At 39.6% G+C, this 15860-nt stretch overlaps 1 protein-coding gene across 2 annotated transcripts in view; it reads right to left on the bottom strand.

Moving 5' to 3' along the window:
- Window positions 1-11701: 11701 nt before the first annotated feature.
- The window catches only part of angpt4 (angiopoietin 4), an 89642-nt gene continuing 85483 nt past the window's right edge, over window positions 11702-15860 (bottom strand). For both annotated transcript variants that reach the window (XM_067460421.1, XM_067460420.1), the window contains exon 12: window positions 11702-14477. In XM_067460421.1, the coding sequence (XP_067316522.1) occupies window positions 14317-14477 (161 nt within the window). In that variant the 3' untranslated portion in view covers window positions 11702-14316. The remainder of the gene's footprint in view (window positions 14478-15860) is intronic.

Below are 15860 nucleotides of genomic sequence, written 5' to 3'. Positions count from 1 at the left end.
ATGCTAACCATGAAAAACATGGTTAATTTTGTGATATTTCATATTAAACAATGAAATTTCCAATGTAATTTATGTTCCCACATTGTGGTTAGCCAATGCAAAAAAAGTGCCATGGCATTAAAGGCCTACTATGTTTTTGGACATGGTCATAAATTATGAATGTTTGATGCAAAACATGATGATTGGACTCTATTAATAATGGGTTACCGTGTAGCAATAATATTAGAATGACATAAGCTAGTTGAAGTCACTTTGTATTTCTGTCTTTTTTCTATTAACAGATAACCTGACCTACAAAGTGTACCCTTGAACTATATATTCATCATGATATTTTTACCGTGCTTTGTCAGCAGCTTTGGTATGACAAGCATGTCGTGCTGTCACTAACATGGCTGCATTACTTTATTTTTTGCTTCTCCCTCTTTCTCTCATATGCCAATTCTACCTTTTTAGTATAAGACAGATAAAATAAATATATCTACTCACAAGCCAGATTCATTCTAGTTTCACTAACAAAAGGTAGCTATCATGTGATTACCATGAATCAGTCAAATCAATCAGGTTTTAAAAAATGTATAATGATAATACCATGCTATTTTTTGAAGAACAATATAAATACACAACCCGTTCTCATTGAAATGCGTACAAATGACACGACTTTACATTTTCCATATGCATGTAATACATAAGCCAAAATCAAATTTTGCGTGCATATGATACGGCAATCCTTCCCATTAACTTCAGTCGACAGATGCGTACAAATCCGGGTTGAAATACATGATAGACCATAGCATATGAAAATATTAAACACGCACTTTTATAACATCGGGATGGTTCAGAAAGGACCATTGTTGTACTACGGTAAATATCCCAAAACATCTGTGCATCTGATTCCTCAGTATTATTATTATTATTATTATTATTATTTATTTATTTTTGGAAGGGCATGATGTTTTGGATTTGTACAATGGTATATTAAATGAAAAAGTTTTTTATTCCCTTGCAAAAGAAGTATAAAAGAACATTATGGTATTGTCTTGTTTTTAGGCTATTTAAAGGGGGGGTGAAACACTCAGTTTCAGTCAATCTCATGTCAATCTTGAGTACCTATAGAGTAGTACTGCATCCTTCATATCTCCGAAAAGTCTTTAGTTTTATTATATTTATAAAAGAAATATGGGCTGTACCGAGTCTTTCCGGAAAAAACCGAGCGCCTGGAGGCGTATCGTGTGGGCGGAGCTAAAGAATGACGAGCGCAAAGCGGTGACGTCCTCAAGCGTGGAGAAGCCCATCGCTATCGATCTCAGATAATGATCCAGAATCAGATCCGGAGGCTGAAATAAGTTGAACAGGCAAAACAGCAACAGCAGGACGTCCGTCTCTGTGGTATGGACTGTATTTAGTGGCCTGTCAACATTTGTGTGTGTTTACTCGCAGTTTATGAGGACATGATTCGGTTTATGGACTATTGTATGCGACTAAACCTTAGCAGTAGCAAGCAAAACGGTTTTGCACGTCAGACTAGTGTAACGTTATACATAGAACAGCAATGGAGTCCGTTAGCGCATTTGAATAACGAAGCACGCGATCGTGTTGTTTACTGATGTTGTGGGGCGGCAGTGGCTCAGTGGTTCATGTAGGTTGTCTACAAACCAGAAGGTTGGTGGTTCAATCCCCGGTTCCACTTGACCAAGTGTCGAAGTGTCCATGAGCAAGACACCTAACCCCAGCTGCTCCCGACGAGCTGGATGGCGCCTTACATGGCTGACATCGCCGTCGGTGTATGAATGGGTGAATGTGAGGCAAAAATGTAAAGCGCTTTGGATAAAAGCGCTATATATAAATGCAGTCCATGTTTACTCACGTGACGATAGCCAACAACAGACATTTGAAGCAGTTTTACTCACCGGCTGCTTCCAAGGACCGAACCTTTATCGCTGGGACCACTCCGTCAAAAACACACTTCTTTGGTATGATTTGGTGAAGTCCTGTGACAGCAGTGACCGTGGAGATCCGCAATGTTGTGAAGCTTCCCGTCATTTCTGCGTTCAAATCGGTTCAAATGCAGCGCTGCCTTCCCGGTCGCTTGATGTCACCCATAGGAATAAAGTGGAGCGCGGCGCGGACTATAACGACATAAGTGTTAACGGACGAGTGGATCTGCAGCTGAGAGTGTTAATGGGCGTGCATTTCCTCTCTCGCTCTAGTCACGCGCGCGCACCCTACCGGGAGAAGAGCCCGTATGGCCCATACAAGGACCTTCCGCTCTTTGTCAAGTCGAGCCATACTCGAAAAAACTTTCCGAAACTTGTGAGAAACCGGAAGGAGTATTTTTGACACAAATTTTTGAAGTTTTTGAAACTATGTCTATGTTTAGGATGAGAATCCAAGTCTTTAACAGTGTAAAAAGCTCAGTATGCATGAAACAGCATTTCACCCCCCCCTTTAACACTCTTACTTCATCAGAATGGTATAAAACATGGTAAAGGTTTTGGCACTTGCCACTTGCTGTGTGAACACACACACACATACACACACACACACACGAGCAGAAGAAGCAGAATTGTCCGTCTGCGGTAGAATAAAAGCTCCGCTGCTCTCGAGCCGTGTGTCGCGCTCGTCTCTCATTAGCAATCATTCAGCTCCTCCTGCTTCATACTACAGTAACGCTAATAAATCTGTAATACATCAGCTCATCCATTAATATGATTTCTGCCAGAGTCCCGTCGGCTTCTTTTCCACCGGCTGTAGAGGTGAAGACAACTCCTATGATCCCACAAAATCAAAGCGTCATCAAGCTACACCTTTGTTTTAAATAAACAAGCCGACCTCTAACGGCAAAAATGACATATTGTGCCTTTAAATTGGAAATTTCAATTTCAAGTGAATCTGCATAAATATAATTTAGTACCATAAAATCCACTAAAAAAACAAAATACGAAAATACAATATTAAAATATAAACATTATTACTGTGTACTGGTAACATGGTGCTGTGATGTATGTATCAGACAGTTTCTATTTAAAAAAAAATCTAAAACATTTAATTTGGATTAAATAGTCTTTTTGTTCAAGTGTATCAACAGAATAAAACACATTTCTCAGAGTAGAAGTATTCAAATGCTACTTATACGATTACTGTACCATGGAAAATTTTGTAAGGCTTTGAGGCTTGGAACTACAGTTATTCTTAAAAGAGCTTCAGCATTCTCAGCGTTTGCCATTTTACCACATGGGCTTCCTAATTTAGCATGTATTGAGTCTGAACTAACAAACCAGAAATATAGAGCTTACATAAGAGATTGTCACCAGGTACTGCAAAAGGTGTTAAAAGACACCCAGACTCTCTCTCTCTCTCTCTCTCTTTCTCTATATGTTAATAAGGACTGGTGTGGTTTGTGAGTCATATCTGTGTATGACTCAGATCAGATCCTCAAACTGTCCTCAGACACTCTCAGCACGCAGCAGCACCTGCTCAAGACGCACATGCTCTAAAATAAACCCTGCCTCTCCATTTTTCCTTCTCACCTCCCCATCTTCCCCCCTCTCATTTGGAATCTTGATTCCATTTTTTGTCTACTGCTTTCCTGCTTTTCTTTCTGGCTTTCTTACTCCTATCAATAGATGCAATCAGGTCTGCTTTGGGAGTGTGTCGCGACCCCCGACCGCATGCACACTGAAGTCACTGATTGTGCTTTGTTGAACACATCTGATGAGATTTGACAGATTATCACGCATGCGATTTTTCTTTTACAAACAGACTCTGCCTTTCACCACCATTTCTTCATGTGCACATTTAAACTAATTCTCTTCCATAAAAATCTGCAGTGTCACAATGTTCGGATCAAAAGCAATCTACTGGAAAGAGCTACAAATAATACAAAAGCATCTAATGTCATGCTATATCTTGTAATGTGTCATTTTAATTAAATGGAATAACGCATTCAGTTTAACTGCACAGACATCTGAAGGTCTGCCCCCAGTATCGCCCCCTTGAAGATGTCACTGTAACGAGGTTCTTTGATGGAAGGAAGGAGGCAGGAACCGGCGAACATTCAACAAACTTTAATTACAATAAATAAACAAAACTCAACGTAAAGTCCAGGCCTGGTCCTCTCTCGTCCTTGACTGGTGTCGCTCGTCCTTAAATGCCTCTGAGCTCCCTCATGAGAGGACTCGAGACCGGTGTGACTCGCAGGTGACGCTCCTTCGCAATCACGTCCCCGGGCTCGCTCGCTCCTCCCATGTCTCTCACTCGTTCACCTCGCCAGCCGCCACAGTCACACTTTCTGCACGTTTTGGCATAAAGTATATTTTCCAGCCATAAAAGAACCGTTTCTCCATCTCCTGCCATATTCTTACATGCTGTCGTCTTTTCGTGGACAATGCTGATTGAACCATAAGAACCATAAGAAAAAATGCAGTCCCTCTAGGGACTATCCTGAGCTGTGAAATGAAAGCTGACAAGTAAAAATGTCTAGCAACTCAGCCACTATGTGGTAGGCCACGTAAAATCACAGAGCGGGGTCAGCCCATGCTGAGGCACAGTGTGCAGAAGTCGCAAACCTTCTGCGAAGTCAATATGTACAGACCTCCAAACTTGGTGTGGCCTTCAGATTAGCTCAAAAGAAGTGTGTAGAGAGCTTCATTGAATGGATTTCCATGTCCGAGAAGCTCATCCAAGTCTAACATCACCAAGTGCAAAGCGGGGGATGCAGTGTTGGAAAGCACACTGCCACTGGACTCTAGAGCAGTGAGACGTGTTCTCTGGAGTGACCAATCACGCTTCTCTGTCTGGCAATCCGATGAAAAATGCAGTCTGGGTTTGGCGGTTGCCAGGAGAACAGGACTTGCCTGACTGCATTGTGCCAAATGTAAAGTTTGTTGGAGGGGGGATTATGGTGTGGGGTTGTTTATTAGGGGTTGGGCTTGGCCCCTTAGCACCAGTGAAAGGAACTCTTAATGCTTCATCATACCAAGACATTCTGGACAATTTCATGCTCCCAACTTTGTGGGAACAGTTTGGGGATGGCCTCTTCCTGTTCCAACATGACTGCGTACCAGTGCACAAAGCGTCGGTCCATAAAGACATGGATGAGTGGGTTTGGTGTGGAGGAACTTGACTGTCCTGAGCTAAACCCTATAGAACAGCTTTGGGATGGATTAGAGCAGAGACTGAAAGCCAGGCCTTCTCGTCCAACATCAGTGCCTGACCTCACAAATGCGCTTCAAGAAGAATGGTCAAATATTCCAATAAACACACTCCTAAACCTTGAGGAAAGCCTTCCCAGAAGAGTTGAAGCTGTTATAGCGGCCGACTCCATATTAAACCCTATGGATTGAGAATGGGATGTCATTAAAGTTCATGTGCAGGCATTCCAAAACTTTTGGCAATATAGTGTATTTGCAGTTATGTGTCTTACACACACACACACACACACACACACACACACACACACACACACACACACACACACACACACACACACACACACACACACACACACACACACACACACACACACACACACACACACACACACACACACACACACACACACACAGCAGTAGGCCTACTACTACACATTTAAAGGCATGTTGATTTGTATGTATATTATATATGTTTTAAACAATATCTCTCTTTTGTATTATGCATGTAAAAACAAAATTGTCCTTAAATTAGGCTTTACTTTCTTTTTCTAAAATATATCTTCTTATTTCTTTCTTTCGATCGAGCATGTTCTTGACAGGAAGGAAATTCACTTGCATGTGCAGATCACATGTTCAGTCTGTGTTTGTGTTAGACAGTGTGTGTGAGTCTGTCACGTCACCCCTAGAGAGGCCTCCTCATAATTTAAATGATTTATTGATTTGCCTGTAATAGCCTCTGCTTATATTTACTTTATAACCTCTTGGACAGCAGATTGGAAACATGTAATGAAAGGTGATGGGGACAAATGCTAAATTTAAAACCAGTGTCATGTTACCTAATCTAAGATGTACAAACACTAATAGAAAAATACAGCACAGCATGAAATATATATATATATATATATATATATATTTTTATATGTCTGACAGTATGTGCTCTACTGTGCTCTTTTCATTATCAAACAGTATGCCAAGGTTATTAACATTACCGAGTTTACACTGTTTCAAACACACAGTCAGCTATTATGCTGATCCATGTCAAATCAAACAAACACGCATGTACACACGTTTCTTTGCCCCACTGTTGACAAAGGCAAATACAGTGTCTCTGTAAACTACACATCATTCTCTCACTGACATGTGGTTATGATGCTTTTGTCATCAGCCCTATTTCAATACCATCCATTTATTCAGTCTTACACATCATATTCATTAGCAAACAATCCATACTTTCCTATTCCGTTTTGAAGAAATATGAAGAAAAGAAATGTAGATATTGGCAAAAATAGTGAGATATCCAACATTTTCTTTATGACATCTGCCTGATATGGTTCATGTATAATTGAATCCTAATGAATCAGTTTGTCAGTGGAGAAGTGCTAATAAGTTATTAATGATGGAATGACATCACATTTCTAAATACACTCTGATGGTTCAATAACATCCATCCAGAAGAACTTCACTTATAAAAGTTCGACCATTTTGTACTATATGATATTATCATGTTTCTCACGCTCTCTCTATAAAAAAACATGGTAAAACAGACATTTACACAGTAATTTGAAACGTTTTAACATTTGAACTCTTATAAGTCTAACTTGATACTGCAAGCAATACAAAAATAAATACATTTATGATGAATGCAATATAGATAAGCAGAGTATAAAAGACTTCATTATCCAGTTCTAAAATTATGCATCAGCAAGTACGTAAGAATGCATGAAAACAGCACCAACATCAAAGCAGCCATTATACATTAAACCACACAAAAATAGATTCAAACAGCACCATAGTCTCGGTTTCCTCAGCCTCCCCTGAGCTAGAATGTTTACGATCCATCTAGAATAGCTAAAGCTGAGTGCATGTTCAGACCCCCTGCTTGAAGAATGATGGGATGGGACAGCTGCATTACCAACCGCTGTTTTGGAAAAGTGTTTAGCATGCCAACATTGCAGGCAATTTTCCATGTTAATGGCGCATGGGACATCAGACACGGTGCCCAGGGTGAATTGTGCTTACGTTCACGTACTAGTTGCTACCTGACTAAATTAATGTTAAAGGGATAGTTCAGCCAAAAATGAATATTCTGTCATTAATTACTCTCATGCCGTTCCAAACCTTTAATTCGTCTTCGGAACACAGAGCGTACTGTCCATTTCTCCATTGAGACAACTACTACTTTGATGCTTTAAAAAGTTCATACACTGTAAAAAAATATTTAAAAAAATAAGTTACCTGGTTGCCTTAAAATTTTGATTTCATTGAAATTAAAAATTTGAGTTAATATGAAAATTTTTGAGAATTGACAACCTTTATTCAAATATTATTAAAATATTTTGTGTGTGTTTTATTTGTGATGATGCAGTGAAACATGCCAAATTGTGCTATTTTCATGATTTATCACATTTTTTATGTGGTTCAGATACAATATTATTTTGTGTTTCTATTTATTAAATCAATTTCATTCATTGCATCAACTCAAATTTTTAATTTCAGTAAACTCAAAATTTTAAGGCAACCAGGTTACTTACTTTTTTAAGTTAAACCAACAACATTATTTTACAGTGTAGTCCACATTTTCAGAAGAGACTTGATCAATTTATATGATGGACTGACTGAATTCAGTTGAATTTATTGTGAATGTATTTTTCACATGTAAACACTGAGCAGAGAACATAAACAGAAACTCGACTGTAATATGCGTGAGAACAAACCTCATTGGGTTTTGGAAGCTCAAACATGTGATGCGTAACATTGGTGCTACAAAAATGTGTAGGCTCGGATTAAGCTTTATCAATCATAACTTTATTATTTACACAATAGCAAGAAAATTTAGGGGCTGAAAGTTAACTTAAATTAGGTCAACTTTTTAAATTATCAATCTGATTTCTGTAATTTTATCAGACAGCATTGTATACAAAACGAACACCATTAAACATCACAGAACTCATAAAATGACTATACTCACTAATGTTTGCGCTGTTGTGTAGGCCTACCCTTCAAAAATGATGCTATTACCTGGAGGATGATGTCATTATAGTAATTGTAATATAAAGGGACGATACAAAAGAGACCATCAGGATGGTGAAGTGATATTATTTACAATTAAAACAATATTCACACCCCAAAACTGTTTAGAGCTTAAAGGGTTAGTTCACCCGAAAATGAAATTGATGTCATTAATGACTCCCTAATGTCGTTCCACACCCATAAGACCTCCGTTCATCTTCAGAACACAGTTTAGGATATTTTATATTTAGTCCGAGAGAGTATGCAAGTGTATGCACACTATACTGTCCATGTCCAGAAAGGGAATAAAAACATCATCAGAGTAGTCCATATGAGACATCAGTGGGTTAATTAGAGTCTCTTGAAGCATCGGAAATACATTTGGGTCCAAAAATAACAATTTCACATTCAAACGGTTGTGAATCAGCGTATTGATTCATGATTCGGACTGCTGAAATCACGTGACATTGGCGATCCGAATCATGAATCAATTCGCTGATTCAAAACCGTTTGAATCCTTATTTGAGGATTGAAAACAAACGCGGAAGAGAAGACAATGCTGAATAAAGTCGTAGTTTTTGTTATTTTTGGATCAAAATGTATTTTCGATGCTTCAAGAGATTCTAATCAACTAACTGATGTCACATATGGACTACTTTGATTATGTTTTTATTGTCTTTACGCTCTCGGACTAAATATAAAATATCTTAAACTGTGTTCTGAAGATGGAGGTCTTACGGGTGTGGAACGACATTAGGGGGAGTCATAATGACAAATTTCATTTTTGGGTGAACTAACCCTTTAAATAGTTTGTGTTAAGAGAGAAGCAAATAAAAAAACTTCTGTTTTATTGGAAATATTGAAATATTTCTTAATAAATTACCAGCTTTTCGTGTTGCAAAATTACAGTAGGCTAAGCTATCAGCTTAAACCAGGAAAAAAAGCACAATTATTTAAAACTTACATCAGTGTTCACTTAACTGTGATACAAATAATAAAGATGGAAATCATGTATCTTTATGCATTTTGGCAAAAGAAAACGAACTGCTCAACAGCCGTGAGTGACCCTGGTAACTTTGGTCATTTCACCATAATAACCTCTGTCACCATCTGCCCCCTACTGGTGAAGTCTGACCAGCTGATCTTTACAGAACATCATTATGGCACTTCACAACGTTCTCGTATATCCAACGATCTCTTATATCTAACGAGCCCTTATATCTTGGTATCTTTTAAAATGTATGAAATATAAAGATAAATATTAATCAGACAAAAACAAACTGCGACGCTGATCCTGCAATAACCTAAGATAATTTTCTGTTGTTTAGACACCATAACCTAGATTTACCTCTAGCATCTCCAGAGGGACAAGAGCTGGAGGGGCAGAGCATAAAAAGAGACAGAATCGAGGTCGGAGGAGGAAGGGAGGGTGAGAAGGAGAAAGAGAAGGAACAAGAGAGAGGTAATGATATAAAAGAGCCAAATTCATTTGACATGCAGTACTGCTCTGACCTGAATGTGCAACATACAGACTTCATCCACACCTGAAAAACTGTTGAAACTGGTATGGATACAGATAAATATTTCATAAACATTTAGTGATCATATAGAGCTCATGCCGTAGACCTGAGGCATAAACCTAAATTGATATCATGGAGTTGATGTGACTTGGCTGGTCAGCAGATGGAGCTGTAGAATAACTGCTCATGGAAGCAAGAGCCATTATTGCTACTGAATGGTGTTGGCAAGGTTGACTAGTCTAACATTTGCTATCTTTGTTTTGGTTTTGAAGAGAACAGAATTTTTATAGGCGTATCTTTGTACACAGATCTGATTTACTGTCTAGGTAATTTTGTGGCATGTACATCCATTAATATTTGTCTTAAGCATCTTACATTTCTTACTATTGTTTGAATTTTAACGATTTTAACTTTGCACAATGTAAAAATAAATACAGTAAAATATCTAAAAACCACTAGGCCAGTGTTATATATTTTGTTCAGTACTTACAATATCCCAAATGTTTCCAACTATTTGTAAAGCATGAGAAAATTGCTATTTTAACCAATGAAGCTGGACGTGTGAGGGATCGCCTGTCAATGGCGTCAAATCTGCGTTACCCTCGGTTTACGGTTGTATTTAGCAGACGCTAAACTTACTGCAATGTACCAAGTGTCATAGCAGCTGCCGAGCAACATAATAACATCATGTTCAACACACTCAGATGTATCTAATTTGATAAACATAGCCACATTACCTTATAATCATGACTGGAAAAGCAGAAATGGCACTGGCGACTGTGGCATAATTGCGTTTGTAACCCTTCCTGTTTGAACCGCCCACTCCAAGCGGGACTCGAACCCAGGTCTGTGCTCTAACAAGGAGGCTAAAGGCTGCAATCTCCAGTGTCAGTCGCTAGGGCGTCTTTTAAGGTCAGAGGAGTGAGGTTTACTTGCACAATGACTACTGGCTGGCCTCTGTTTCACGTTCATCTCATTAACAATCGCTCCAGCGGCCTTTCTCAGCTCCACAACACTCAGTCCTGCTCTGCTTTACACTACAGTAACATTAATGATCATATCCATGAACATGATTTCTGCCCGAGTCCGATCCCGATTCTTTCCCACCGACTGTAAGGTGAAGACCACATGTCCTAAGATTCTGCGCTCAGACTTGAAGTCATCAAACTACGGCTTTGTTTTCAATAGGCACCCCCTAGTAGACGGAAAAGTTAGTGCACCTTTAATGAAAAAGAAAAGTAGATATTCACATTTATTCTAAGTCTTACTGCAAAGCATTTAATCATAGCTGAATAGCATGAACAGAAATCAATGCAAGAACACTTACACAAGGAAGGTGGTTTAACAATACAATAGCAGGACAAAACTAGCCTAAACAATAAACATTTCAAGCATTATTAAAGACAAGGAAACACTCTGTTTAAAAGCGTTAAAATTGTATAAATATATATTTTTTAAACTGTAAAAATATATAGGTTACAATTGTCCTGGGCAATTGTCCCAAAAGCATTGTAGGCCTAAGTTGATCGTGGAGACCATTGGTGGCAATTGTTGTACGATCAACTTAAGCTTACGATGCTTTGGGAAACGCAGCCCTGGTCAACGTGGCTCAGTTTGCCCCACTGGCAGATGTTGTAACTGCACCATTTGTTTCCAAAAAACATTTTTAATCATCAAAGCCCATTTACTTGTATTAAAACAAACTTGTATGCACGCATCATATATCATTTGCTAATATTTTATAGATGCTCTACCAGTGCTCGATTCTTTTTAGAGGCTCTTAAACGCGTGAAAGGGACTCGTATATTTTGCCCTGTCTGTTTGCCATCTTCTTGCAAGAATAGTAAAGAGTTTGACATTTGACACGTTCTTGTCATGCCATTATAATGCACCTCGATGCAGTTTAATTATTAAAGCTCAATCAATATAATTTAAATAACATACTATAAATATCATGCATGAAATATTAGATCATGTTACAGTATGAAACTGATTAAGATACACCAGATAATGCACCAAATATCTATATAAGAAGCACTTTATTGCTCATGTAGACCTCTTAAAACAAAATAAAACTGACATGACAAATTGACATTTTTAGAAAAGTGAATAAAGAATGATCAAGAGGGAATGTCTTCCATATGCTCCTGCTGTTTTTGGCAGGAAAATTGAATTTTATTTCAATAAAAACACCATGAACTAGGAAGCCTGAACCACAAAAAGACAGGAAAGCCTTTGGCGTCTTCAACTTCTTGTACAGGATAGTAAAATAAACCCGACCTGTTGAAAAGCTATTATCCAGTTTGACTCCAGAACTGATCTGAAGGGTTTATTATCAAACAGTATTGATATGTGATGAAAGGTTCATGGTCAGAAAGTAATAATGCATGTTGAAAGGTTTATGCTTAGACTGTATTAATGCATATACCACAGCAGCAACTAATAGCATTGTTCATATTGTAGGAACAGTCGACTCATGTCCGCGTATCTGTTGGCTAGCCATGATCCTCATACTGTGCTCCTTAAAGTGCATCCTCCTAAAAAAAACACGATACATTTTTAAAATGGGAAAAGGTCACACAGAACATCAGTAAACAAAAAATAGTACACTCTCTTACATACAAAACAAATCACACGGTTACAAAAGTAATAAGGCCAGAAACACCCTTTATGCAACACATGCTTTTGCAGTGCTGTAACACACTTCTGCACTCAAGAGGGCAACAGAGTTACCTTCAGTAGCTACAAACATGCCAAATACAAATAACTGGCCAAGCAAGATTTTCTTTAAACTGTTGCTCTGCCAAGACAGTAAGCAGGGCCGTTTACATTGTTGCGATGCATATTAAATTATGTTCTGACACATTTCAGAATGGAACAACAGCCAAAGCTTGTGTGGCTAGATGTGTTTGTGTTCAGATACCTGTGTAGAGTATGCTTTGGCCCTAATGAGCACTAAGAAAAAAGATGCAAAATATAATAAAATAAAATATCCAGTTATTAAAAATACACACGAAATGATGCAATGTCTCAATCTATCTTATTTGTTGTCTTGCTAGTTAGCTACACTGCCATTCAAAAGTTTGGGGTATAAACACGCACGCACGCACGCGCGCACGCGCACACACGCACACAAATCAGCCATAACATAATGACCATCACTGACAGGTGAAGTGAATATCACTCATTATCTCTTCATCACGGCTCCTGTTAGTGGGTGGGATATATTAGGCAGCAAGTGAAAATTTTGTCCTAGAAGTTGATGTGTTAAAAGGAGGGAAAATGGGCAAGAGTAAGGATTTGGGTCTGATAAATCACGTTTTCTTTTACATCGCATGGATGGTCTGGTGCGTTTGTGTCGCTTACCTCGGGAACACATGGGCCCAGGATGCACTATGGGAAGAAGGCGAGCCGGCGGAGGCAGTGTGATGCTTTGTCCAATGTTCTGCTGGGAAACCTTGGGTCCTCCATCCATGTGGATGTTACTTTGACACGCTCCACCTACCTAAGCATTGCTGAGACCATGTTCAGCCTTTCATGGAAACGGTATTCTGGTGGCTGTGGCTCTTCCAGCAGATAATGCTCCTGACACAAAGCACAAATGCTTCAGGAATGGTTTGAGGAGCTCAAAGAGTTTGAGGCGTTGACTTGACCTCCAAATTCCCCAGATCTCAATCCAATCGAGCATCTGTGGGATGTGCTGAACAAACAAGTCTGATCCATGGAGGCCAGATACCACAGCACACCTTCAGGGGTCTAGTGGAGTCCATGTCTCGACGGGTCAGGGCTGTTTTGGCAGCAAAAGCATTATATATATATATATATATCACATAAATGCTGTTTGGACAATAAAAAATATGGTTTCCACAAATGGTTTCCCATTTTTCAATATTGATAATCATCATAAATGTTTCTTGAGCAGCAAATCTGCATATTAGAGTGATTTTTGAAGGATCATGTGACACTGAAGACTAGAGTATGATGCTGAAAAGGCAGCATTGATCACAGGAATAAATTACATTTAATAACATATTCAAAGAGACAACAGCCATTTAAAAATTGAAATAATATTTAAAAAATAATACTGTGTTTATTATATTTTTTTATCAAATAAATGATCATACCAAAAAAATCATACCAACCCCAAACCTTTGAACAATAGTGCCTCGCTAAGTAGTTAACAGCTATTATCTGTTACAAAATAGTATAAAACCTCTCTGACATGACCTCTGGTGTTCCTCTGGAGCGTCCAGAACCGGTCTGGAATCTAGTGAGGCTCGTGAGCCTTTAGTCTCAATGCGTTCGAAAGGAACAAATTTGGCACAAACGATGTTCTGACATTATGAGAGTAGGGGACATCACCATGGCCATCGCTGAGAATGTTTTAGGTTATGAGCGACATTAATTCAGCTGAAGCATGTTTGCATGTGTAAAAAAGGTAAACTGTGGCATGGATTTTGGAATGAAGCTGAATTTTCAGTCTGAGCGCTTCGCTTTTTTTTGTCTGCTCCAGCTCAATTCATCACCGTTCATCCATTAAATGACATTTTGATCCGTCTCCACCTCATTGCTTCCATGTCCTAAAGCGAGCCGCTCGAAGTCCTGTCATTCAGACAACACGACAAGCTTGAGTCAGGTCAGAAATCAGCCGGTCGGATCATCATGGACGTATACTGGAGTGAATAGCTGGGTCCTCGGAAGTGATGCCACTTAATGCCATTGAGCTTGCGGATGTTGTGACCCACGGTGTAGTAGATTCCATTAAGGTTGGACAGACCGCAAGCATCAAACCACCAGCCTGAATCAATGACAGGAGAGATTGAGATAAATACTTTAAACAAATTGATAACATTTTAGAATTTAATGCTCACAGGTCTTCACTTTGGGTCTCGTTCAGCGTAAAAATAAATGAAAATTGCTGTTTAGTTTAGAAACGTTGCCTTGACAGTTAAGTGAAATATAGGTTTAAGTCGCAGCAATTAAATGACTAACTGGGAATTAATAAAAACTGAAACTGAAATAAAAATAAATCAAACCTAAATGGTAATAATTTAATTAAAAAACACTAATAATCTCAAAAGCACATATGACAAGAAATTTAACTGAAATGAAAAAAATGAAAAACTAAAACTAAAATGTAATTTAAATTCTTAATATAAAGGTTAATAGTAAACTGATAAAGTGATTCTGTGGTGAAGTAAACACTAGAGAAAAAACGTCTCGGTTACGTATGTAACCCTCGTTCCCTGAAGGAGGGAACGGAGACGTACGTCAGAACTGAACCGACGAATGGGATCTTACTTTAGAGACCAATCCTACTTCGAGCATCTAACAACGAGCCAATGAAATTTGGCATGCGATCACGCATTCCACGCTCCGCCCCGCAGCGCGGGTATAAATAGGAAGTGGAATGGTAGATCAGCGCTTTTCCTACTGAGGAGCCGAAAGGTGACCGGACTCCCAGCGGAAGCACAGCATCTGGCGACGGGACGTACGTCTCCGTTCCCTCCTTCAGGGAACGACGGTTACATACGTAACCGAGACGTTCCCTTTCAGTCGGTCACGTTCGACGTACGTCAGAACTGAACCGACGAATGGGATCCCTATGGAAAACGCCAGGATGCTGGCCCTTCCAGCGTCCTGCTTGAGCGCACTGCACCGTCTAGTATGGTACGGAAGTCAGGGCTCCAAGCAGGGAGTACAGTCACTGCTGTTTCTGCAAGACCCACTCAGAATGACTATTGGATAACGCTGGGAAAGCGTGCCTACCTCGTGCTTGAGAGAGAGGGTACGCTGCGGGGCCACGTCCTTCAGGGAAGGAGAGGTGGCAGAATACACATAAGGACTAACCTGGCAGGGTAGTGCAACATATGGCAGTCTCTGGGGTGGTTCCAGCCTGACTGAAGGGGGGAAAGAACACGCCCAGAGACGACAGAGCGGGCTCTGTCGAGGGAAAGACACGGGGCTAGCCCGAAGGGTAGCTGATACCGTGGAAGAATACACATATGGGGTTGCCGTGAGGGAACCGCTACATATGGAACCCAGCCTACAGCCACGTTTCACAAGCATACGGGTGCAGGCCTGGCGTCAGACGGTCCGCAACGTCTGGCACCGGAGGGGTGACGGAGGAGCTCGACAGGGTTAGCCGGTTTCCCGGGGAACACAACTGGAGACAATAGAC

This window comes from Pseudorasbora parva, chromosome 12 (assembly GCF_024679245.1).
Source record: "Pseudorasbora parva isolate DD20220531a chromosome 12, ASM2467924v1, whole genome shotgun sequence".
Taxonomy (NCBI): Eukaryota; Metazoa; Chordata; class Actinopteri; order Cypriniformes; family Gobionidae; genus Pseudorasbora; species Pseudorasbora parva.
This window is presented reverse-complemented; position numbering and strand designations above follow the sequence as displayed.